Source organism: Vombatus ursinus, unplaced genomic scaffold (genome assembly GCF_900497805.2).
Source record: "Vombatus ursinus unplaced genomic scaffold, bare-nosed wombat genome assembly UNPS02014779.1, whole genome shotgun sequence".
Classification (NCBI taxonomy): Eukaryota; Metazoa; Chordata; class Mammalia; order Diprotodontia; family Vombatidae; genus Vombatus; species Vombatus ursinus.
This window is the reverse complement of record NW_020954557.1, coordinates 12,348,023-12,375,676: the sequence shown is the minus strand read 5'-3', so window position 1 is coordinate 12,375,676 and position 27,654 is coordinate 12,348,023. Positions and strand designations below refer to the sequence as shown.

The 27,654-nt window shown below is 36.5% G+C and overlaps 1 protein-coding gene across 2 annotated transcripts in view; it reads left to right on the top strand.

Annotated features, from left to right (window-relative positions):
- The window catches only part of PLCL1 (phospholipase C like 1 (inactive)), a 419,773-nt gene that overhangs the window by 346,675 nt on the left and 45,444 nt on the right, over window positions 1-27,654 (top strand). The window contains exons 4-5 of one of the 2 annotated variants that reach the window (XM_027865656.1): window positions 20,650-20,725; window positions 21,571-21,680. In XM_027865656.1, coding sequence (XP_027721457.1) covers window positions 20,650-20,725; window positions 21,571-21,680 — 186 coding nt within the window. Of the gene's footprint in view, window positions 1-583; window positions 708-20,649; window positions 20,726-21,570; window positions 21,681-27,654 lie in introns of those variants that run through there. The other variant, XM_027865657.1, reaches the window with a different exon arrangement.

Sequence of the window (27,654 nt, the reverse complement as noted above, 5' to 3'; positions counted from 1 at the left end):
TTAATATACAAACTGTTTCTTGAGTCCAGAGTGTCTTGGGTAAATTGGCCTGATGTCTAAGCAGATAAAGGGCATTTGTAGCTGTAAACAAATAACTTCAAAGCAATTTCTGCAGGTGATTTCTAGATTGTATCCTTGAACATTAACACAGAAATTAAAGTTTTATTATGGTGAAAGTAAAAGATTTTCTGAAGATACAGAACAAATAAAAACAAGCTATAATACATAGACCCAGTGTGTCTGAATCTTTTATCTTGTCATTAGGAGGGAACTGGGAAATGAGTATTCCTAGAAAACTCTCAAAATGAGTAAATTGCTATCTAATGCAGTGGGGTGATGCAATGGATAAAGCTCTGGGCCTGGAGTGGGCCTTGGATACTTAGTAGCTGTGTGAACCTAGGCAAGTTAGTTCATTTCTATGTGCCTCAGTTTCCTCATCTATAACATTGGGATAATAATAGGACCTGCCTTCTGGGGTTAGTGTGAGGATCAAATGAGATATTTGTGTAGTATTTTGCAAACCTTAAGCCACTATATAAATAATAGCTAGCTATTATTTTTATCTAATCTTTTTTCACAACAGAACCAACATGGTGTTCAATATGGCTTTCCCAACCAACGATTGTCAAGCAGAAGTAAATAATTTTTCGTGTGTTTGGTGTTACTTCATAGTTCTAAGGGATACTATGTTCTCCCAAGTGATACTAAGGAACAGATAAGAAAAAGAGGCAGTGTCCCTGTGGATTCCCAGCTGTGTGGAAGACCCAATTCTGACATATATTGCTTGTACAATCCTGGGCAAATCGGTTATTCTATTAGTACTCCATGGAACCACGGCTCTAAAGCTGCTGATCTGCATTGGTAGAGGGAGTTCCCTCATCCTGAATTCCCTACACCAATGTAATTACAAGGATGGACAAAAAAGTACAGCTTTTCAAAGCAAGAACTTTGGTCTTCTAAGAGAGTAAGTATGCTTCATGAAAACAGTTTAAATTCCAATCAGCTCAATAAAACAATCCTTTCTCACTCAGGAATATTAGGTTTCTTTGGTATTTCATATTAGTGTAAATCACGCACAAAATAATTGACTCATAGGATAACAATGGGTCAAGTGGAAAACGAAAAACCCAAACAAAACAATAATTCATTGACATGCACCACTTTACAAAGTACCACAACCCAAAGACCCAGAATCCCAAAATATCAGAGTTGGACAGATTCTCAGAGGTCGGAATTCCCAAACTATCTTATGTAGCTGACTAGCAGTCATCTATCCTTGACTTGAGGATTTCAGTGAGGAAAATCCACTTCTTCCAGAGGCAGCTCATTATACCTCAGGATAATTGTTTTAATTGTTAATATTTTTCCTTCCATTGAACCTAAATCTACCTCTTGATATTCATTGCTCCTATTTTTTTTCTGAGGCAAAACAAAGTAAATCCAACTCCTCTTCTGTGTGATAACTCTTAAAATACTTGAACAAGAGCCATTTTGTCCCTTTGTCTTCCTTTTGCCAGGCTAAACATCTCCAAATTTTTTAGCTTATCCCTATAAAGATTGCTATCTTTTTTCAACCTGATTACCCTCTCCAGCTTATCCCTCCTAAAATGTGACCCTTAGAACTGTAATATTCCAGTTGTGGTTTGACCTGGTAAGAATGCTATGGGATCTCCTTGATCCTGAACTCTGTACACCTCTTGATGCAGCCTACACTGTCCCACTTGAGGTTCCTTACACATGAAATTCCATCTTTCATCTTCATTCCTTTGTAATGGTTGTATCCATGCTTATAATACTTTGCCTCCTCACATGGTGTCTCTTGGTTTCCATGCCCTCCTTCAAGTCTTAGCTCCAGAGGATTTTCCTAATCCTCCCAGTCGCTAGTGTTATCTCCTCTGAGATTACCTCCCACCTACACTGTATATGTCTTGTTTGTATCTGGTTATCTACACATTGCCTCCCCATTAGAATGTGAGCACCTCAAGACTCTGGTTTTGTATGACCTTGTAGTCCAAGCACTTAGCACAGTTCTCTGCACAGAGCAAACGATTAATAAATGCTTTTTGATAAATGCTATATCACACTTTTGACTCATTTGAGATTTCAGGATATGAAAATCTGCCAATCTTTTTTAGACAAACTATTATCTAGCTACATATTATCTTGTAATTATAAAATTAATTTCTTGGACCTGATTTTAAGACTTTCTCTCTCCTCGTACACATACACATATATAAACACATACATAACACACACATGTGTATATGTGTATGTGTGTGTGTGTGTGTGTATATACACACACACACACACATATATATATACACACACTCATAAAATCTCCCTGTTACATTTCATCTTATTTGATTTTGATTTGGCCAGCATTCTAGCTCTCTGTTGTTGTTTTTGGCTCCTGACTGGTAACCACTATGTTAACTTTGCTTCCTTGCATTGTCACATGCAATTTTTTTTACTTTTTATAGTTCCAGCTGTTTCATTGATAGAGATTGTATAGCCAATGTTTTTTTTTTAATTGTCCAAAGAAACTAATGGCACAGTATTAATTAATAAGAGAGCTAGTTAGATTGCAGGACTTTACCTTTTTTAAAAAAGACAACACAACAGGTGTTTAGATAAATGAATGTGAAAAATAAAGACACTGCAGTCATCCAAACATATGATTATTTTTCTTCTGAGCAAGCACTGTGTACCAAGAAAAGAAACTTTGCTCCAAACTCTTCTCTATGACTTGATTCCAAGGTTTCTTTCTCCCCAAATAATATTGATAACTGAAAGGAAGTAAAAAGGAGATTGAGGTGTGACCAAAAACAAAACTCAGCTGCCTGGGGCATTTCCCTTGTCAGCTCCAGTAATAGGCCAGGTTCCATCCAAGCTTGTGTTGGTGATCATGTTAATGTCATCTACCAATCTGATAAACCTACCATCTGTAGTTTATTTAAGTTACTGGTCAAACATAGTCAATTAATAAACAATTATTTACCAAACACCTACTATATTCTAGGCAGAAGAGCAAGCCTGGATCCCGAAGTCACCACACTAAAGACCTTCTTCTAAGTAAACATGGGAGTAATTCTTTTTTTTCTTTTTTTTATTAATTTATTTTGATTTATCAATAATCACTTCCATATGCTTTTGAGTTTAAAGTTTTTCTCCCCTTTCCTCCCCACCACCCTCCCCAAGATGGCGCACAATCTGATATAGGCTATACATTTCCATTCATATTAAACATATTTTGACATTAGTGATGCTGTAAGTAGAAATTAAAACCAATAGGAGGAACCATCAGAAAGAGGAAACAAAACTCAACAGAAGAGAAAAAAAATAACAATTCAGCTTCCATAGTTCTTTGTTTGGGTGTGGATAGCATTTTCCATCACAAGGCCTCTGGAGATGTCTTAGATCCTTGTATTACCAGGAAGGGTTAAGTTTATCAATATTAGTCATCACACAACGTGGCTGTTGTTGTGTACAACGTTCTCTTGGTTCTGCTCACTTCACTCAGCATCAGACCATACAAGTCTTTCCAGGTTTTTCTGAAGTCAGCCTGTTCATCATTTCTTATAGCACAATAGTATTCCATCACATTCTTTTATCACAACTTGCTCAGCCATTCCCCAATTGATGGGCATCCTCTCAATTTCCAATTCTTTGCCACCACAAAAAGAGCTGCTATGAATATTTTTGTACATGTAGGTCCTTTTCCCATTTGTGTGATCTCTTCGGGATATAGCCCTAGAAGTGCTATTGCTGGGTCAAAGGGTATGCACATTTTTATAGCCCTTTGGGCATAGTTCCAAATTGCTCTCCAAAATGGTTGGATCATTTCACAACTCCACCAATAATGCATTAGTGTTCCAATTTTACCACATTCTCTCCAACATTTATCATTTTCCTGTTTTGTCATGTTGGCCATTCTGATAAGTGTGATGTGGTACCTCAGAGTTGTTTTGATTTGCATTTCTCTAATCAATAGTGATTTAGAGCATTTTTTCATATGACTATAGATGGCTTTAATTTCTTCATCTGAGAACTGTCTGTTCATATCCTTTGACCACTTATCAATTGGGGAATGGCTTGTATTCTTATAAATTTGACTTAATTCTCTATATATTTTGGAAATGAGGCCCTTATCAGAGAGCCTGGTTGTAAAAATTCTTCCCCAATTTTCTACCTTCCTTCTAATCTTAGTTGCATTGGCTTTGTTTGTGCAAAAACTTTTCAATTTAATGTAATCAAAATTATCTATTTTGCTTTTTGTAATATCCTCTATCTCCTGTTTGGTCATGAATTCTTCTGTTCTCCATAGATCTGACAGGTAAACTATTCCTTGCTCTCTCAGTTTGCTTATAGTATCAACCTTTATATCTAAATCATGTACCCATTTTGACTTTATTTTGGTATATGGTGTGAGATTTTGGTCTATGCCTACTTTCTGCCATACTATTTTCCAGTTTTCCCAGCGGTTTTTTTCAAAGAGTGGGTTCTTATCCCAGAAACTGGGGTCTTTGGGTTTATCAAATAATATATTTCTATAGTCATTGACTACTGTGTCTTACATACTTAACCTATTCCACTGATCCACCACTCTATTTCTTAGCCAGTACCAAGCAGTTTTGATGATTGCTGCTTTATAATATAATTTAAGCTCTGGAATGGCTAGGCCACCTTCCCCTGAATTTCTTTTCATTAGTTCTCTTGATATTCTGGACATTTTGTTCTTCCAAATGAATCTTGTTATTATTTTTTCTAACTCTATAAAATAATTTTTTGGTAGTTTGATTGGTATGGCACTGAATAAGTAAATTAGCTTAGGTAGAATTGTCATTTTTATTATATTAGCTCGGCCTACCCATGAGCAACTGATGTTTTTCCAATTATTTAGATCTGATTTTATTTGCATGAAAAGTGTTTTGTAATTGTGTTCATAGAATTCCTGGGTTTGTTTCGGGAGGTAGACTCCTAAATATTTTATAATGTCTGCAGTAAGTTTAAATGGAATTTCTCTTTCTATCTCTTGCTGTTGGGCTTTGTTGGTAATATATAGAAATGCCAATGATTTATGCGGGTTTATTTTATAGCCTGCAACTTTGCTAAAGTTGTTTATTATTTCAAGTAGTTTTTTACTTGATTCTCTGGGATTCTCTAAGTATAACATCATTCATCTGCAAAGAGTGATAGCTTACCCCCGATCTTATTGGAAATGCTTCTAGCTTGTCCCCATTACATATTATGCTTGCTGAAGGTTTTAGATAGATGCTATTTGTTATTTTAAGGAAGACTCCATTTATACCTATGCTCTCTAGTGTTTTTAATAGGAATGGGTGTTGTATTTTGTCAAAAGCTTTTTCGGCATCTATTGAGATGATCATGTGGTTTCTGTTAGTTTTGGTGTTGATATGATGGATTATGCTGATAGTTTTCCTTATTTGAACCAGCCCTGCATTCCTGGTATAAATCCTACCTGGTCATAGTGTATTATTCGTGTGATAAGTTGCTGTAATCTATTTGCTAATATTTTGTTTAAAATTTTTGCATCTATATTCATTAGAGAAATTGGTCTATAATTTTCTTTCTCTGTTTTGACTCTTCCTGGTTTAGGTATCAGCACCTATTTGTATCATAAAAAGAATTTGGTAAGATTCCTTCTTTACCTGTTTTACCAAATAGTTTATATAGTATTGGAATTAATTGTTCTTTAAATGTTTGATAGAATTTGTATGTAAATCCAACTGGCCCTGGAGATTTTTTCCTAGGTAGTTCATCAATGACTTGTTCAATTTCTTTTTCTGAGATGGGGTTATTTAAGTATTTTACTTCCTCTTCTGTTAATCTGGGCAATTTATATTTTTGTAAATATATATCCATTTCACTAAGATTGTCAAATTTGTTGGCATGTAGTTGGGCAAAATAATTCCTAATTGTTGTTTTAATTTCTTCTTCCTTGGTGATAGTTTCATCCTTTTCATTCTTGATACTAGTAATTTGCTTTTCTTCTTTCTTTTTTTTTAATTAGAGTAACCAAAGGTTTATCTATTTTATTGGTTTTTTCATAAAACCAGCTCTTAGTTTTATTTATTAGTTCAATAGTTTTCTTAATTTCAATTTTCTTAATTTTTCCTTTGGTTTTCATTATTTCTAATTTGGTGTTTAATTGAGGACTTTTAATTTGTTCTTTTTCTGTTTTTTTAGTTGTATGCCCAATTCATTGATCTCCTCTTTTTCTATTTTATTTATGTAAGCATTTAGAGATATAAAACTTCCCCTAAGAACTGCTTTTGCTGCATCCCATAAGTTTTGGTATGTAGTCTCATTATTGTCATTCTCTTGAATGAAATTATTGATTGTTTCTATGATTTGTTCTTTGACCCAATCATTTTTTAGGATTAAATTATTTAGTTTCCAATTATTTTTTAGTCTATCTTTCCATGGCCCTTTGTTACATATAATTTTTATTGCATCATGATCTGAAAAGGATGCATTTAATATTTCTGCCTTTCTGCACTGGATTGTGAGGTTTTTGTGCCCTAGTACATGGTCAATTTTTGTGTATGTGCCATATACCACCGAGAAAAAAGCATATTCCTTTCTATCCCCATTCAGTTTTCTCCACAGGTCTATCATACCTAACTTTTCTACTGTTCTATTCACCTCCTTAACTTCTTTCTTGTTTATTTTGTGGTTAGATTTATCTAGTTCAGAGAGGGGGAGGTTGAGGTCCCCCACTACTATAGTTTTCCTGTCTATTTCTTCCTGTAACTCCCTGAACTTCTCCTCTATGAATTTGGATGCTATATCATTTGGTGCATATATGTTTAGTAATGATATTACTTCATTGTCTATGGTGCCTTTTAGCAGGATGTAGTTTCCTTCCTTATCTCTTTTGATAAGATCTATTTTTGCTTTTGCTTTGTCTGAGATCAGGATTGCTACCCCTGCTTTTTTTACTTTAGCTGAAGCATAATATATTTTGCTCCAGCCTTTTACCTTTACCCTGTATGTGTCACTCTTTTTCAAATGTGTTTCCTGTAAACAACGTATTGTAGGATTATGGTTTTTAATCCAATCTGCTATACCTTCCGTTTTATGGGAGAGTTCATCCCATTTACATTTACAGTTATGATTACTATCTGTATCTTTTTCTCCATCCTTTTTTCCCCCCTGTTTATGCTTTTCTTTCTCCTTTCCCTCCTTCACTAGTGTTTTGCTTTTGACCAGCACCTCCTTGGGTCCTACCTCCCTTCTATCATCCCTTTCCCTTTTCTTCCCCTTTACCTTTATTGCTTCTTCCCTCCCTTCTATCCCCCCTCCCTTTGCTTTCCCCTTTCCCCTCCTACTATCTATAGTACAAGTTACATTTCTATACCTAACTGATTATGTTATTCCCTTCTTGAGCCAAATCTGATGAGAGTAAGGTTCAAATAATGCTCATCCCCTTCCCTTCTTTCCCTCTGCTCTAATAGGTTTTTGTGTCTTTTCCTGCAATGTAATTTACCCTTGTCTGCCTCCTCCTTTCTCAGTACATTTTCTTAGCTCAGACTAATCCACTTACTTGGATCCATTTAACCCACTTGATTAAATTTTTTTTCTTATTACATCAAAGTCAACTTATATCCACCCCCTTTATGTATACTCCTTTAACATGGTATAATAACAATACAGTTCTCAAGAGTTGCAAGTGTCATCTTCCCTTGTAGGGATGTAAACATTTTGCCCTTATTAATAACATATTGTATCTTTCTGTCCCATTTACCTTTTTATGTCTCTCTTGAGTCTTGTACTTGAAGATCAAATTTTTTGTTGAGCTCTGGTCTTTTTATCAGGAACGTTTGGAAGTCTCCTATTTCATTGAATATCCATCACCTTCCCTGAAAAATCACACTCATTTTCACTGGGTAGTTAATCCTTGGCTGCATTCCAAGCTCCTTTGCCTTACGGAATATCATGTTCCATGCCCTACGGTCTTTTAATGTAGAGGCTGCAAGGTCCTGTGTAATCCTGACTGTGGTTCCATGATATTTAAATTGTTTCTTTCTGGCTGCTTGCAGCAATTTCTCTTTTATCTGGTAATTTTGTAATTTAGCTATTATATTCCTTGGCGTTTTCAATTTGGGATCTCTTTCAGGTGGGGAGCGACGGATTCTTTCTGTAGTTATTTTACCTTCAGGTTCTAGGACTTCAGGGCAGTTTTCCTTTATGAGTTCCTGAAGGATATTGTCCAGGCTCTTTTTTTCATCATGACTTTCAGGTAGGCCTATAATTTTTAAATTATCTCTCCTGGATCGATTTTCCAGGTCAGCTGTTTTACCCATGAGGTATTTTACGTTTTTATCTATTTTTTCATTTTTTGTTTCTGTTTGACTGATTCTTGCTCTCTCATAGAGTCATTAGTTTCCATTTGTTCAATTCTAATTTGTAACATATTGTTTTTTTTTGTTAGATTTTGTATCTTCTTCTCCAATTGGTCAATTGTATTTTTAAGGGATTTATTTTCTTCATTGTACTTTTTTTCCAATTGGCCAATTGTGTGTTTTAGGGACTTGTTTTCTTCAGTGTACTTTTTTTTCCAATTGGCCAATTGTACTTTTAAAGGACTCCTCTACCTCTCTCATTTGACTTTTAAAATCCTTTTTGAGTTCTCCTAAGAAGGCTTTTTGGGCTTCAGACCACTTCACGTTCCCCTTTGATGTTGCAGATGTGGGTTTGATGGCACTGTTGTCCTCTTCAGAATTTCTGTCTTGATCTTCACTCTTCTCATAATAGGAATCCATCATACGTTTCTTTTTACTCATGGTGTTTCTTTATTCCCTGGCCTTTAAAGAGATTAAGCTCTCCTGCTGGGGAGCAGAGGGCACTGACCCAAGCTTCTTGTGTTGGGAGCCTAGGTCTTGGTCACTGGTTTTATGTGCTGGGGCATCTTATGTTGGCAATTGGAGGCTGTAGGGTTCTGGCAGCTTATCTGGTGTTGGGCTGGAATTCGCAAGGCTCGGACTTTCAGGTAAATCTAGGTTGCCTGCTTTTCCTTTCCTTTAGCTTTGTTTAGCTTCTTTTAGATAAGTGCTGCCAGGTGTTTATCTGCCTGGGGCCCCTTGCAGTGCTGCCTTCCTTATTTCTGTTGAGGTACTGGGAGACTTCTTTGCTGTAGAATACCGAGGCACCTGGTGGTTTTCTGAGCTGGTTTCCACCAGTTACCCCCCCTCACTGAGGCACTCAGAGGTACAGCTGTTGGCGTTTGCCTGCTCGACCACCTGGGCTTCGGGATCTCCTCCTGGTTGGCAGTTGGAGGCTATAGGGTTCTGACAGTTTACCTGGTGTTGGGCTGGAATCAACAGGGCTGGAACTTTTTGGTACCTCTAGGTTGCTTTCTTCAGCTCCTTTCAGACAATGCTGCTGGGTGCTTATCACCTGGGGCCCTTTGTAGTGCTGCTTCCCTTATTTTTGCTGAGGCACTGGGAGATCCATTTGCTGTGGAATGCCGAGGCACCGGAATCTCCTCCTGGTGTGCTAAAATGGGTCTTTCCACTAGCTGGCTGGGCGACTCCTGTTTCGTACTGCTCCCCTTCCCCCAGGGTAAGAGGTGCCTTTCCCATTAATCCCTCTAGCTACCTGGGCTACTGCCCTGCTGCACCCTGTCTTTCTTCTGGTTCAGCTGTTCCAGGGTTTTTTCTGGGGTGATGTTTTCTGGGTTTTCAGAGGTTGATGGGGGTGGGGTGAAAGCGACTACCTTTTTCCTCTTCCATCTTGGCTCCTGGAAGCTGAAGTCAATTTTTGGGACTAATTCTTTTGGTCTGGTCATTAAACTAGTTTTGAACCATATTGTCTTTTAGCATATAGTACTGTTTTTTGTCCATAATAATAACACAGAAGACTTTGTCAAATCTTTGCTAAAATCCAGGTAAACTATAGCTGTAGCATTTCCCTGGTTTTCCTTTTTAACAAACCTATTAGAAAAGGAAATAGAATTAGTCTGGCCTAGTCTGTTTTATATAAACTTTTGGTTGACTCTCTTTGATCATACTTTCCTTTTTTAAATGGTCCAAAAACCATTCCTTTATTATATTCTGGAATTTTTCCAGGAAGTAGCCAAGCTCACCAGATTCCAATCTTTTTCCTCTTTTGAAAATAGAGACAGCATTTGTCTTTCTTCAGTCCTTTGGCACACCTCTTATTCTCTATGATATCATTCACAATGGTTCAGCAATGACATCTGCCAGTTTTTAAAATACTCTGATATATAGGTTATCTGGGACCAGTGACTTGAACTCATCAAGGGCACCTCCATGCTCTCTTACAATCTCCTCCACTTGTCTGTGAATTCAACTCCTTTTTTAAGCCATTTTGGTTCTACTCTTTTCTGTCTAAAAAAATGATTCTCCTTGGTAGAGAAAATAGCAAAATTAGAGTTGAGTAGCTATGTCTACTGTCTGTTGTCCATTATCATGGTCCTAACTACCCTGGGTAGTGGTCCTATCCTTTCTTTGATCCTTTTCTTTCCCCTCCGGGGAAGTTTTCTGGATATATGCCCTGGTAAGAGAGCAGAACTCTATTGCTATTGTCAGGGCAACAAATAGCTGCCTCATTACCCCTCAGCAGGGAATCACCAATCGCCACTACTCATCTCTATTTCCTCTAACCCTTACCAGATGACTCTTGACAAAAATCAATTTGACACTGTGTAATGGAGCTGACGAAACATCCTCAGAGCTGGCAAAAATTTCTAACGGATGCCAGCATTATTTGAACATTGGGCACCTAAGAGACATTAAGAAACAAGCAAGCAAGGGTGATTCCATGTGGCAACTGGGTTTTAGTACATGAGAAATATTACACTTACAAAAGAATATTTCATTCAAAACAAATAGAGATTCAATGAAACATATCCCTGAAGCAATAATACAAAGGTGTTTTTTCTTTGGTTCATGCCACATAAATATCTGCTTAGTGATTTTTTTTTGTGCCTGTCATGCTTTGTATTCAAAAGAATAAAATAGATTACAAGATAAAGGTTGAACTGTCTGTATTCATTAGGTGATATAAGACATATAAAGTGCTTTGCAAACCTTAAAGCATTGTATGTGTCAGATGTTTTCTTGCTAAATGTTATGCAAAGGAAATTTTTTATTGAATATTTTCTCCTATTTATTCCTGAGCTAATTATGGAGTGGTAGTCTTTTTTAACCCATGATCTCTAACAGCAAGAAAATTAATTAAAAATCATACTTAAGAATCCTCACATTCAGTTCATATATCATTGTTCCTTCTTCTTTATGGTTGAATGACCAGATGCAAAGAATGATAATGAATGAGTCAATGTCTGCCTGAGAGAGGTGGGGTTTTCTCCTCAATTCTTTTCTGTTTAACCTTTTTGTCAATATTTTGGATGAAGTCTTAGATGGCATGCTTATCAGATGACAGGAAGTGGGGGGTAATAGCTAATTAATATCATGATGAAGATTCAAAGTGCTCTTGATGTGTGAGGATGATAGATTGAATTGTTTAAGACAAATGTAATTGGGACAAATGAAAAGTACTATACTTTTGTCATAATATAGAGAAGCATGGTGATCTCACTCATGTGGGAAAAAAAAACCTGGGTGTTTTTCATGTACTGAAAGCCAAACATTAGCCAATGTTATGAAATGGAAATAAAACAAAATCTAATGCAAACTTTGCTTGCATTAACAGAAACCTAGTTTTCAGAATTAGGAAAATGATAGTTCTGTTGTATTTAGCTCTGGACAGATCAGATCTGGAGTATCTATGCTCAGTGCTGGTTGCCACATTTTATGAGTGACCTGGATAAGCTGGAGTATGTCTAGAAGTCAAGGTGATGGGAACAAAAGAACTGGAGATAATAAATGTGGATAAAATAAAGCTTATGATGGAACATAGGGAGGAAAGGGAATAATTGCTATATTCATTCACTTGCTGGACTGTCATGTGAAAGAAGAATTAGGCTTGTCTTGCTTGGTCTCAGAAACTATATCTAGGAGCAATGAGTGGAAGTTTCAGAGAGGAAGGTTTTGGGTCAGTATGAAGATAAAACTTCTTTGTGAGTAACAGAATGGGCAGGTAGTGATTTCCTTTTCACTAGAGGTTTTCAAGCAAAGGCAAATTGCCCATTGGTCAATGAGGTTGTCTAGGAGATTCCTATTCAGGTACTAGATAACAGCTAAGGTTTTTTTTTTTTTTTTTTCCAGTTCTGAGATTCTCTGAGAATTACTCTGGAGTGGTCAGGAAAGATTTTGTGGAATAGGTAGGAATAAAAGTGATAATTTGTGGCATGAGTAAACTAGATAATCTGAGGATGTAAAAGAAGACATTCCAGGAGAAAGTGAGTATAATATAAGCAGTCATAGAGGCTGAAAAAAGTTATTTTCTGTTTCCTTGAGATAGTGACTAATTTGCCTACTGTGGAGTAGGGGGCTATATGTTAATGAGTAGTATTAAATAAAGTTGAACAAGTAAGTTCCAGATTGTGTAGAGCCTTAACAGCTGGTCCCAAAATGGGAGCTATTGAAGGTTGTTAAACAAAGGAATGGCATTATGGAAGTGACATCATATTATGTGCCTTTATGGTTTAAGCCACTAGATTGACTGTGCCACTATTCCATGTAAGGATAAAGAAGAAGAAGCAGGTAAATATGGGAAAAATTTGGGAGATAAGATAGAAATTCAAAAGAACATTAGTAATTTAGAGAAATGGTCAAGAATAAATGAAATAAATTTTTGTAGGAATTTTAACCAAAAAAACCCACTTAAGCAGTTACACAGAGAGCTGTTTTCCTTCAAAGGAAGATTTAGAGTTTAGATTTGACCCATCTATATCTTAGGAAGTGAGAAATGCAAATTACACACTCACTCCCTAACACACAGACACACACACACACACACAATCCGGATAAACAGATGTATAGATAGCCTCAAATAAATAGTCATATGGATAGCTAAGTGGTACAGTAGACACTCCAGGCCTGGTCAGGAAGGCTTCTCTTCCTCAGTTTGAATCTGGTCTTGAATACTTCCTCGCTGTGTGACTCTGAGCAAATTACTAAACCCTGTTTGCCTCAATTTCCTCATCTGTAAAATGAGCTTGAGAAGGAAATGGCAAACTACTCCAGTATCTCTGCCAAGAAAACCCCAAATGGGGTCATGAAGAGTTGGACATAACTGAGATGAATAAACAACATATAGCTGTGTCTAATCCTTATCTATCGATCTATATATCTTGACAAAACCAATGATTTTATTTGTGTAGGGAACTGCGAGTGATGTGCTCCCTTTATCAGTGAAGATCAACACCCTCTCTGGACCATATATTCCTAGATATTTTGGGGGCACGGAGAGGTAAAACTCATAACCAGGATCACAGAACCAGTATGTGTCACAGGCAGGAAGTGAAACCCATCTTCTTGGCTCAGTCTTGAGCTCTCTATTATGCTGAACTACTTTGTGTGTGTGTGTGTGTGTGTGTGTGTGTGTGTGTGTGTGTAGACCCCCCCCCCACATATATATATATATTATATAATATGGAATTAAGTACTATGTAAAATTGTAGATAAAAATCTAGGCATTAGAAGTGTCTTAATAGTGTACAAAAATGATAAAGACATTTGGATTCTAAAGGACAAGCATAATGATATGGACATGGGAAACAATCCTTCCACTATATGCAACACAGCTGAAACCTGTATCAGAGTATTTTAACCAATTTCAGATGATATGGAGAATCTGGAGAGATAGGACAAAGAAGCCTAATACAGATTGAAGAATTAAAGATGACTCTTCACAGGCAAGGCTAAAGAAATGGGTAATATTTAGCTCCAAGAAGGGAAATTTGAATGATGATAGGTATTTATATACAGGAAAGTCATTAATAACTATATATTTATGAATATGTAGTTATTCAGGGCAACCCAAAGGAAATGGATTTGAGATGAGTTTTTTTTCCCAAAACAAGTTGTAGAATTGTGGTTTAGTTGTGGTTGTGTCCAAATATAGAGAGGCAGGTTAGATAATACTTCAAGCTTCCCTTCCACAGAATCACAGAATTTTTGAGTTGGAAGGTACCTCATTAACCATCTGGTTTAACCCATATCTAAAAGGAATTTCTACTTTAGTATGCCCACCAGGTGGTCATCCAGACCATTTCTCTAAATTACTAATGTTCTTTTGAATTTCAATCTCATCTCCCAAATTTTTCCCACATTTACCTGCTTCTTCTTCTTTATTTTTACCTGGAATAATGGCACAGTGAATCCAGGGGCTTAAACCATAAAGGCACATAATATGACATTACTTCCATAATGCCTTTCTTTTGTTTAACAACCTTCAATTGCTCCCATTTTGAGACCAACTGTTAAGGCTCTACACAATCTGGACTTTACCTCATTTGTTCAACTTTGTTATTGTTATTATCCTCAATTTGCAGTCCTCCAATGAGGGAGATCCTACTCTGTCCTGAGGCAACCCGTTCTAGCCATAACTGGGGAGGTCTAATTTTTGCCTCATTTCAACTTCTATATATTGCTTTTTACTTCTGGTGCTGAATAGAACATTCTTTAAGGAATGCTAACTTCAAGGCTAGATTCATATATTAGTTTTCTTGTGGGTCTATGTAAAGCAAAGGATCAGTCAATAAAACAACAAATATTTATTGATCATCCACTGTGTTATAGACACTGTGTTAGGTTCTGGAGAAACAAACAGAAAAATGAGGCAGTTTCTGCCCTGAAGGAACTCACATTCTACCAGAAGGGAAGTTGGGTCATGATATGCAATGGAAGCAAAATTGGGCTTGGAGTTCAGAAGACCTAGGTCCTATATGTAGCTCTGCTACTAACTGGCTATGTGACCTTAGGCAATCCACATAATTCAAGTCAATAGTTATTTTTTTTAGGTTTAATAATGTTTTTTCAACATTTAAAAAATAAAAGCAGAATTATTTTGTAATTTTGCCTCTCTGGACCTCAGTGTCCTCTTCTCTAGAATTAGATGGCAGGCCTTGATATTTGTTTCATCCAGCTTTGCATTCCGTGATTCTAGAAATCTACAATATATTTGGCTTATGGTTGAGACTTTGGAACATTTTTTGAGCAGGAATATTTCCCTTACCCATGTTTCATCAAAACATGTCAACTACTATGCTTTTTCAGAATAAACCCTTTTAAAAATTGCCACAGCAGATCATAAAAATATTTTTTAAAAAAGTATTATTGAAGCTAAACAAGTAATCCATGAAATAAATTATAATTCCAAGACTAAAAATGTAGAAAATAATGAACAAATACAAAGCTAGCTCTGGCTTTATGTTAGGTACTTTTAGAAGCCACTGAATGAATTCTAGGCAGAATAATGGATAGAATGCTAGAATTTGTCAGGGAAGAAATAAGTATTTATTATGTATCTGCTGTGTGCTAGGTATTGTGATAAATGCTTTACAAATATTATCTCCTTTGATCCTCAACATAAACTTTATTATCCCCATTTTGCAGTTGTGGGAACTGAGGAAGACAGAGGTTAAGTAACTTGCCCAGGGTCACACAGCTAGTAAATATCTGAAGCAAAATATGAACTCATCTTCACAACTTCAGGCTTGGTGCTCTATCCACCACACCAGTAGTTACCTCTAGGAAGAACTGAGTTTAAATCCTTCCTCTTGCTGACTGTGTGAACCTGGAGAAAATCACTTAATTTCTCTTGGCCTCAGTTTCCTTATCTGCAAAATGGAAATGCCAATATCACCTATCTCATAAGGTTGTTGTGAGGATCAAAAAAGATACTACATGTAAGGCATTGTGTGAATATTAAAGCACTATATAGGTGTTAGCATATATATATGTGTATATAGTTAGCTTTTAGTTAAGTCATAGCTATATAATGCCATGAAATCTTCCCTAGGTATTTAAAAGTTAATATCATTTCTTCAAGTCTGTCTTAAGTGGTGCAGGTATCTACATGATTGTGAATCAACTACCTGGTTCTGGGCATTCTCAGTATTTCGATGGGTCTGTGATCTCATTGCTTGAGTACTCTCTTCAATGATTCAAATTACAATCCACATATGGCTGACCTCACTCTATGATTCTTGTCCATATATTCATATAAATCCACCACCGTGGCTTCACCCGTCATGCTGGGGGACTTTTTCTTATTTACTTAACATTATTGTTGTAACAACAGATCTCATAGACTCTCCATTAATTATTTTTCTTTGTCTACATGGTTAACTCATCTTTTTTTTTTTTCTTGGTCACACATTTTTATGAGGATATACTTTATACCACTGTTTCTTTTTTTCTGAATAATTTCCTATTTGTTATGCATTGCAGCCTGCTCCTGCCCGCCATATGCCTCTCCATTGCCCTCTAGGTGACCTCAACTAAAATTCCCTGGTGACTATAGTGTTCCATGATTCATAGCTATAAACATTACCAGGAAAATATTGGTACAAAAATAATATGGTCCTTTAATTTTTAAGGGAGAAGCCCATCACTAAAAGAACTATGTTATTTCTCCAAAGGCAATCCAATCTACTTTCTACCTCCTGTGCAACATATACCCAGCATGTTGTTTATTTTCAGAGTCTTTCCAAAACAAATATACTGATGAACAAGTGCTAGATTGTCTATATAGCTCATTATCATACTCTAGACAATAGACATTCTTCATCCTCTAAGTTTTTCTGTATCTCTCAGAACTGGACACAGTACTCCAAAACTGGACTGACCATCAATGAGGACAGTAGACCCAGCTCTTCTAAGTGAACATGGCTCTACTCTAGGAGGCTTTACAATGTTCTGAATGGACAGTTTTGGACTTTATACTTGTAATAGAAATACAGCAATTACTAGTCATTAATAATGAGGCTTATTATGCATACAGATGCCTACATGCCTCATAACCAAATGATTTTGACAATTGAGTCAGTCAAAAAAGCAAGATAATCAAATGGAAAATTCAGTAAAGCAAAAAACTCAGTTTTTGCTTTGGTTCTCAGCTGAATTGCTCAATCCAGTCACTTAAAACAAGCTCTTTGAAATGAATATATCAGAAGTCTGTGTATACACACATATGTATGTATGTATGTATGTATATATGTGTGTATATGTATGTATGTGTTTGTTCATTTGATCCTCACCATAATCCTGTGAGGTAGGTGGTATAATTAAACTTACTTTATAAATGGAGAAACTGAAGCTGAGAGAGTTTAAGTGACTTGCTAAGATTCCCATAGCTAGTAAGGGTATGAAGTAGGTTTGGGCTTAGATCTAGCCTCCAAATTCAGTGCTCTATTCACTAAACCACCTAACTGCTTCTACATACATGTTTATGCAATTGAATTGAACTGAATTTTAAAAGAATAATCATGTGCCCCTTTAATTTTTCTGTTCTCCAGGCTAATCATCTCTAGTTCTTTCAATTCTTCTTGTGACTTCAAGTTCTTTTACCTTTCTGGTTACCATTCTCTGGATACACATTTGTCAATGTCACTACCAGAATGTGGCATCAAAAATTTGTTCAATATTGTGTGTGTGTGTGTGTGTGTGTAGAGAGAGTTTATGTGGGTATTTTCTTGGAAGTGTCTGCTACATTGAAACAAAACTTACCATTTAAGAAATACAATGTTAGAAAATATGTTACCCAGAACTGAACAACATTCTCCCTGTGGTATGATTAGCAAAGAGAACAAAAGGATGACCAGCTTACCCCAGACATTTTATTTCTATTTGGTGCATCCAAAATTGATTTAGCTTTTTTTTTTAATCAAGCATATTACATTTGATTCATATTGAGACTGCAGTCAAAATCCTAATTTTTTTCTCATCCTAAACTGTTATAAAGTAGTACTTTCCCAATTTGATATTCAAGCAGATCTTGGGCAGAACTTTACATTTATCTCTATTAACTTTTATCTTGTCAGATTCAGTCTTCTCTTCATGCCTGCCAAGGTATTTTTAGATCCATAGGTTGTCATCCAACCTCTTATCAATCCCTCCTAGCTTCATGTTGCCAACAAATTTGATAAACAAGCCTTTCAAGCAAGCAAATCATTGATAAAAGTATTGAGCAAGATAGGGCCAGAAAAGAGCCCTGGGGAACCCATTGAGCTATTCTTTCCAGGTTGGCATCAGTCCATTTAGAAATGATTTTTGGATTTAGTTTTTAACTAGGGCACATCTACCAACCTATATAATTATCCAGCCCACATTAATCCATCTTGTTAATATGATGAATTTTTTCAAATATAACCTTAATATATATTAGTGTATTAGGTCTAGAACTTTTTTTGATCGATCAGTCTAACAACCTAATGAAAAAAGGAAATGAGGTCAATTTGGTATGACATTCTTAGTGATATTATCTTTTATTAATCACCATTCTTTTTTTTTAAGTATTGAGAACCTTCTAATTTAATGTTTAAGAGTGGTGCCCAGTTTATAGTTTGCAGTCTGCACTAAGTCACAGAACTTATATTCCCTATGTTCTTAATCGTCCCCATCAGTTGCCCAACTTTGGGATTCTGGAACTTCTCCCCTTTACTCATGATTGCTTATAGATTATTATCATTTTTGGCATTGTACAAAATGTTTTATTTCGTATGGAGAACTATCATTAGCACAGTAGGATCTGAAATGATTACAAAAGATAAAGAAAATTATGAGAATCTCGGCATCCAGTAGGAACTTTGAGCTTGAGTTTGGCCAAGTTGTCTGAAACATGACACTGTTCTTTCAGATGTTAAGAAACAGGTTTTCCTGGACTTCTAAAACATTAACTATGATCCAGAAGGGAGGACAGGGGGACTTATTTCAAAGAGCTAAATTATACCCAAACTAAAAGTTAATAGCTTTTGCAATTATTGAGAAAACTTGCTTTAAAAGACCAAGGTTTCTAAAGTTCTCAAAGTTGAAGTTAGGAGACTTATTGCAGGTCACTTGTTTTTAATTAGCATTGCTTAAAGATTATTGAGGCAGCTAGGTGGCACAGTGGATAGAAGCTGGGCCTGGAGTCAGGAAGACTCATCTTCCTGAGTTCAAATTTAACCTCAGACACTTAACAGCTATGTGACCCTGGGAAAGTCACTTAGCCTTGTTTGTTTCAGTTTCCTCATCTGTGAAATGAGATAGAGAAGGAAAGGGCAATCCGCTCCTGTGTCTATACCAAAAAAAACAAAAAACCCAAATGGAGTCAGAAAGTGTTGGACACAACTGAACAACAAGAAGAGATTATTAACTGTCATTCAGTGATCTCATCCTTGGGAGGTTTTTCTTTATTTACTTCTAGCCCTCTGGAATTTAATTTATCTGGGCCAAGAGATTCACTCTGACTTAGAAAGAGTGTTAGCCATGACCCTCCCACTTGTGCCCTTGATCCCACCTCTCCAGTTTCCTGAAGAAAGGCCAATAATTTCTAGTGATATTTGTTTTGCTCCTCAACAGTAACCAAAATCATTGTGCTCCTTAATACTGCCAAAAACACTGCTTTCCTGATCTTAGTGTTATTCTCTAAGCTCCTCACTGGCTCCCCAGTGCCCTCATAATAAAGTCTAAACATCTTGGAGACTGGCTTTCATGAAATTTCACAGTTTGGCTCTACTTTCTCTATCCTACCTTCTCTCTTACCATTTCTGAACTCCAAGTCACTCCTTTAACCAGCCTGGTTTCCTCACTATCTCTTTATGTGCCATCCTTGCTCCCTTCTGGGTCTTTTTCATACCATTCCCTCTTCCTTAAAAAACAAACAAATCTTCTTTCTTTTCCTTTCCTTCTCCAAATCCTATTTGTTCTTTTATGTCCAGTTTAAATTCTACCTGTTTCATGAAGTCTTTTTGCATCTTCAACCTATACTGATCTTTCCCCCCCCCCCCCACAACTATGCTATCAGTCAGTGGGGTTGTGAGGCTCAAATGAGATAAAGAATGTATAGCACTTTGCAAACCTTAAAGCACTCTGTAAATGCCAATTATTTGTTATGGTTGTTGTTGTTGTGTTTACTATTAGCCTATACTTGTCACGTCTCCCTGTCTGGTGCTGATTTCCCTCCATGAACCTTCTATTGCACTCCTGCTGGGCTCAACCAGTGTTTATAGAGCAATATAGGGGTGTGCTGGTAAATGTTTAACAACTAAGCTCTCCCAAAAAATGCATACACACATAATTTTAAGTTTGATCTGAATTATTAACTTTTTCTTAAGCCTAGGCAACAAAACAATCAATTATGCTCTGTCTTGTAGTATCTAAATGCTCACTCTGAAAATTGAACAATTGGAGGTTAGAGCTGTCTTAGGTCCATCCCTGCATGTCAAATAATCAACCATTTACTATACATGTGCTAAGCGTTAATCACTGAGGCTACAAAGACAAAAAAAATGAAGCAATTCCTGCTCTTGAGGAACTTAGTCTATTAGTGGAGACAAAATTTACAAGTATTAGCATATATATGGAATAATTATATAAAAATAAATACTAGGCAGTGAAATATAAGGTAGATAGGGAAGTACTGGTGATTAGACACACATTTTATACTAAATTATAATAACTTTGATTTATTTGTGTACTGTTTACTTTACCACCTTAAAATCTAGTTTGATGATGCTAAACAATAATTTAAAAAATTTTTGTTTTCTGACAGATGATTCAAGAAAGCAAGTTTCTTATTGAAATGGCAGACACCATCCATGATAAGATTATTCAGTGTCAAAAAGCAGGTGATTACCCAATTTTCTCTATTTTGTAGAATAAAAGTTATACTAACATGAACTTTGCATGGACATTTAGTGCATAGCTATGAGTACATTAGGGTACCTCTAACTAGGAATATTTTTATTTTATGCCTAGAATAATTTGTTTTGTACTTTTTGATTAATCAGTCTTTGCATAGGACCAAAGAATTATCAATCCCATTGGTCTTTCTGGAGCTGTAGGGCTTTCAAAAGATTTATAAAGTTTTGAGGCATCTAGTCTTTGTCTCTTGGGAACTTGTCTAGGTACCACCCTACAGAAACAGTAGCTGGGCTTTCCATAGGTCCCTTTAGCTAGCCCTTGGAATGGCCTTTTTCATTGGCCCATTCACACCAATCAACAGTTAGGGATCATTTGCCAGTATATGGGCCCCAGAGACTCTACTTCCAAGTCATTTATTTGCCTAAGGCAAAACAAACAAACAAAAAAAAACCGTGGATGGGTTATAATAGGCAATGGGGAGAATACCAATATTGATGAGATAGTAGAGCCACTGAAATATGAATGGCATCATAAGAAAAGCAGGAAGCTACATGCTCATGGCTGACAATCATTGGTTTTATTCCCTAGGTAGGGGTTGAATAATTATAACACATTGGCTTTCTTTATTTATACATTATTGCTTTTGTGATTTTGCCTAATACATGCCAATGTGTGCTCTGAACAATAAGCTACTGACAGAGATGAACAAAATAAATGGAAGGGTTTTTTGGAGGTAAGGAAAAATAGGATTTTTTTTTCACAATTCATATGTTATTCATTATTATGGAGAACCTTATTTTCTGAAGTCTGTTACTTTCTACTTTCAAAGGGATGGAATTCCATGAGGAACTTCATAATCTTGGGGCAAAAGAAGGCTTGAAAGGAAGAAAACTCAACAAGGCAATTGAGAGTTTTGCGTGGAACATTACAGTACTGAAGGTAAATGGAAAATACAGCTGCCCCTTTTAACTTTCCCATTGTCCACCCTATTTCACAACATGCTCAATGTCTTCTCAACTGTGGACAATGATTTAGGTCCCTTAGACCTATTTGTGAGCATATTGCATGGCTCATGCTCTGTAGGAGGCATGGGAACATGCAGATTGAAATCAGTAAACATTTTACCATAATAGGGCAATTAAATTTGCACATAAGACAGAGGGTTACAGACTTGTGACACCAAATTCCATTCCCTGATGGTTGGGTCTGTTCTTACTTTAGTTGAACATTGTAGAAGTTGATTGGGTCTCCATATATTTGCTTGTGAGAAGAATCCAATTAAATGGAGCTGCTACAAGTTGCAGAAGACAAACTGCAGTTTTTGCTGAGGCATCAAGGACTGTATAGTCTGTACAATAAACACTCCACACCCCTACATCTCACCACACATATACAGACTCTTTTTGTTTGGAAATTGTTTACGAAACCAGGTTGCCTTGATATATTTTATGGGTGACGAAGTGGTACAATGGACAGAGTACTGGATGTAAAATTAGGAAGACCTGAGTTCTAATGTGGCCTCAGCCACTTAGTAGTCCCTTAATTTCTCTCAGCCTCAGTTTCCTCCTCTGTAAAAAGAGAATGATAACAACATTTACCTCTCAGGGTTATTGTGAGATTAAAATGAAATAAGATTTGTAAAGTGCTTTGTAAACCTTAAGGTGCTTATATAAGCACGAGCTATTATTATTATTTTTAACTCTAGTTTAATGTTAGAGTAATACAGTAAAGGTATCACTTTTATATTTTTAGCCCTGATCAGACTGCTTTTGGAATATTGTTCAGTTCTGGGCGCCACATTTTAGGAAGGACGTTGAAAAGATTGAGGCCATCCAGAAGAGGGCAATTAGAAGGCTGAAGGTCTTCAAGATCATCCCTCATGGTAGCTGGTTAAAGGAAATGGGGATGGTTAGGCTAGAGAAGAGGGGGTAGAAGGATGATAGTTGTTTTCAAAAAATATAAAAGCCGTCCTGTGGTAGAGGATTCTTAGACTTGTCTGTTCAGCCCCAAAGAGAAGAATTAGGAGTAGTGGCTAGAAGTTACAAAGAGAAAAAACAGGTTTGATATCAGGAAAGCTTTCCTAACAGATCTGTCTTAAAGAGCCATGGGGTGGCTCAGGCAGGAGCATTCTTATTGTGGAATCTTTAAGCAAAGGCTGGATGCATGCGTTGTAGAAGAGATAGCTGAAGCTAGATGGCAGATTTACAATTCTGTGGTTCTGTAAATCAGAGATTATTTAGGTAGCAATAAACTTGACTGTGGCTTATTATTTGTAAACTATGGGCTGGATTTGCACATGTACACATTTATACACATAAACTCAAATACACACTCAGCCTTGTGCATGCTTATATAATATATGTATTTGAAGGGGAAGATCTTGGGATAATCTTGTTACATTAGTTTGCACATGGTCGTGAGGGGAGCTGAATTTTGATCTGTGACAACTTTTCTAGTGGACCCAAAAATACATGCAAAATCTTCTGTTTGGAGTTAAGTGTATATACATATATATGAAATTAAAATATGCTAGGCTTAGTGTTTTTTATTTTTAATTTTTTTGTTTTCCTTTCTTTTCTTTTTTTGTTTATTAATTTATGTATTTTTGGTTTTCAACATTCACTTCCACAAGATTTTGAGTTCCAAATTTTCTCCCCATCTCATCCCTCCCCCCACCCCAAGATGGTGTGCATTCTGAATATCCCTTCCCCTAATCTGCCCTCCCATCTATCACCCTCCCTTCTCTTATCCCCTTTCCCTTCTTTTTTCTCGTAGGGCAGGATAGATTTCTATACCCCATTGCCTGTACATCTTATTTCTCACTTGCATGTGAAAACAATTTTTGACATTTGTTTTTAAAACTTTGGGTTCCAAATTTTCTCCCTTCCTCCCTCCCCACCCACCCTCATTCAGAAGGCAAGCAACTTGATACAGGTTATACATGTGTAGTCATGCAAAACACTTCCATAGTAGTCATGTTGGGGAAAACTATATTTCCCTTCATCCTATCCCACCCCTCTTTATTCTATTCTGTCTTTTGACCTTGTCCCTCCTCAGAAGTATTTGCTTCTTATTACCCCTCCCCCCAATCTGCCCTTTCCTTTATCACTCCCCCCCCCATCTCCTTCCACCTATTTTCCTGTAGGGTAAGATAGATTTCCATACCCAATTGAGTGTGTATGGTATTCTCTCCTTAATAGGCTCAGTATTTTCAGAGGCAGAGCTGGTACAGGCACTTTCTATGAATACAAATGTAACTAAAAACAACAGGGAGTCATCAACTAATTATATTGGCTATATAGCCCATTGACTATATCTGCTTTTATTGAGAATGATAGACCAAACTAATTTGATAAATTTGTGGAAAGATAAGGAGTTGAAGTGAAATTAATTTGGAGAAGGGAGTGGATGGAGTATAGATATGTTTGTTTTTAATGTATTAACCTTTAAAATATTTTTTAAAAATTCAGTTCCCAATCTTGCCCAGGCTAGAAGTTCAACAGCCACTCCTAGGCATGATCCCAGTACTGATCAGTATGAAAGTTTTAACTTGCTCTGTTTTTTCCAATTTGGATTGGTTTGCCCTTCTCTAGGCATCCTGAGGGGCTTTCTGCTCCCAGAGGTTCACCATATTGGTGCTGTACTTAGTGTGGACATACAATTAGCTTAGTCCTACTGCAGCTCAAAACTCCTGAGATCAAGCTATCTATCAACCTCACTCAGGTTCCCCAACAGGAAGGACCATAGTTGTGTGGTGTGCCACACTCGAACAAGACAACGCAATATGTTGAGGAATCTGAGGTTCCATGTTTGGGGGAATTCCCTCCAAGGGCACAGATTCCAAGGGGTGTGTGTGTGTGTGTTTATATATACACATACATATATATATATACATATATATATATAGAAATATATAGTTATATATGTATATTTTTAAATAATATTTTATTTTCACCAAATTGTATGTTAACATAATTTTTGACATTTTAAAAAAAACTTTTGAATTCCAAATTCTATCACTCTCTCCCTCATTCCCCCCTTTCTGAGATGGTAAGCAATCTGATATAGGTTATACATGTGCAATTACATGAAGCATGTACATATTAGTCATTTTGTAAAAGACTTGAACAACAAAAAAGAAAGGAAGGAAGGAAGAAAGAAAGAAAGAAAGAAAAACAAAAGAAGTGAAAAATAGTATATAGTCAGATATTAGTCCTCTCTCTGGAGGTGAATAGCATATTTCATCATGAGTCCTTTGGGATTGTCTTGGATCATTGTATTGTTGAGAATAGCCAAGTCATTCACAACTATTCAATGTTACTGTGTTGCTGTTACTGTGTACAACGTTCTCCTGGTTCTGCTCACTTCACCTGGTATTAGTTCATCTGCATGTTTCCAGGGTTTTCTGAAGTCATCCTGCCAAGCCATGTATATCTTGTCATACTTTGTGAATCTTGACTATATCCTCTTGTAAATTCTCTGCAAGAGCACCACTCAATATGCCCTATAACTTTTGACATTCCATAGTTACCAGTGAGCACAAGAATTGGTCACATCTTGATCTTGCTACATGACCAGCTCAACTTTTTTGAAAATCATACTCCTCTCTGATGATAATCCTATGTGTCATTTCTATTTAGCTCTTTATTGTTAATGTGCTGCTATATAATTGTGCCTACCATGTTCTTCTCCATTAAACTTTAATTCTTCAGAGATTGTGATATTCCATGACTGATCTGGGCCCAGAATTGAAAGAGATGGGGAGTGTGGGCTGGATTGGTGCCTTTGGGAAACTGGGCAATGCCTTTAATGACCCTAAATTTCTCCCTGAAACAATGGTCTATCTTTTGTTGTTGTTTTGATGTTTTATTTTGTTTGTTTGCAACAGCACTCATCCGGTGATGCACACATCCAGTCTATGAGTCATTGTTTATAAAAGATTAGGTTTTTAAAATAATATGATAGCCATACTCATGCATATAGTTTCATAAGGAAAATGAAAGAAAAGAATAAACAAAAGAAGATGCCCATAAAAAATTCCCATAAAATTTTTGCAAGGATGTGGGATTTTGCTAAGCTGAGTGTTCCCTTTAATGATATAGATCATTACCCCTCTATGACCTAAAAGGCACTCTTCAAGATTTTTAGTGTCCAGAAAATTCATCACCCTGTAACCAATATAGTTATGAGCCTCTCTATTCAACAACATTTGCCAAATGTCTACTCTGTGCCAGGTACTATACTAGGTGCTGGAGATACAAAGAAAGTAATGAAATAGTCCTTGCTCTCAAGGAGCTTCTATTCTACTTAGGAAGGGAGGGGAGAACTAATATCTATATAAAACAAGATAATACAAAATATACACAACATAAATAAATAAGTGATTGGGAGATGGGAAGCAGTATCAACTAGAGGGATTAGAAAAGGCTTCATATAGTACATAAGTTTTGAACTGAGTCTTACAGGCATTTGAAGAATTGGAAACAAGGAGGGCAAGCACTCCAAGCATGGAGGATAACTTAATTAGGTTGGTCCATGGACAACAGACATGTAGTCCATCTTTAGTCCTAACTAATTTGTTATTGATATTTTTGACATTTTGATAGATTTGTGATCTCATCAATCTAGGTACTCCCTCCAGTGATGCAAACTGAATCCTAACCATTCCCTTGCCTCCTTTGAAACTCCATGTTCTAGGGAATATCTCCACCTGAGGTCCAGCCAACGTGAGGGGCTATTTTCCTTTTGGTCTCTTGGCACACTGCAAGTATTCCAGTACAGCATGTGGGCTGTTCATTAGTTAACCCTAACACAGCAGTGTGCTTCAAATCATGTTATATGACTTCAAGTCATAGAATACCACAGTAACTGAAGAATGAAAGTTGAGGGTCAACCAGACATGAAGGGAGAGGCAAATCATAGGAATGAATAGTTTGCCACTGAGAACTGTGTAAGATAAATGATGCAAAGGATGTAATCAGAGACTTATGGCTAGAAAAGAAGGTGGACTGGTTATGTGTTGCAAGTGAAGGGCAACTAGTCAGTGTTGATATACTTTAAAATATTCTGACTTGGATTATTCTCAAATATCTGCCACTTTGGAAGTCTAGAACAGAAATGTATTTTATACCGTAATTGAAAAATAGGTTAGTTTTATTGTTATGACATTGTAGGGAAGCATATTACCTAGAAGAAATACTTTTTTCCAATTTAGACTGAATTTTTGCAAAGGCAATATTTAAATCTTTGAGAAACTGTATTTATGGAAAAAAATGACTCAATATGAGATACAACTGTGCTTCTGGATGCTGCCTTAGTCCTGAAATTTGGAACTCTTCCCCTTATGCAAAAAGAAATGAAGCAGTTTAAAAATAAACCTCTCTGCACAAGATAGTTTAATTCAGTGTTCTCTTGGATTGTACTTCCATCCTATCTTTGGCCTACATATAAACTTTTAGGTTGCCACTGAGGCAGTAAAATCTTTTCTTTATACCTCATCCTTTTTCATGCTGGGGGCAGAGAGCTTGAAAATACTATTACAGTGGGGGAAAAAAGGGCCTAGAGAGACTGATTGTTTCAATACTCAGTGGTAAAATAGTGTAAAATTATTTATCTTTCCCTATAAAGCTATCACCACATGTATAAGGCCATCAACATAAAAAAAAAGTATAGTTAGAGATTCGCTGCTCAGTTCTGAACCTCTTCCCCCTTCCCTGCCCTAATAAAGTTGAGCAGCTTCATATTACCTCCAGAAGCAAATGCTGTTTGGCATTCAAAATCCTTCAAAACCTAGCTCTCTTCTACCTTTCCAATCTTTTTTACACCTTATTCTCCTACACATACTCTTTGATACAGTTATATAGGCATTTTTGCTGGCTGTCCCTGATGACTGGAATGCTTTCCTTTCTCTTCA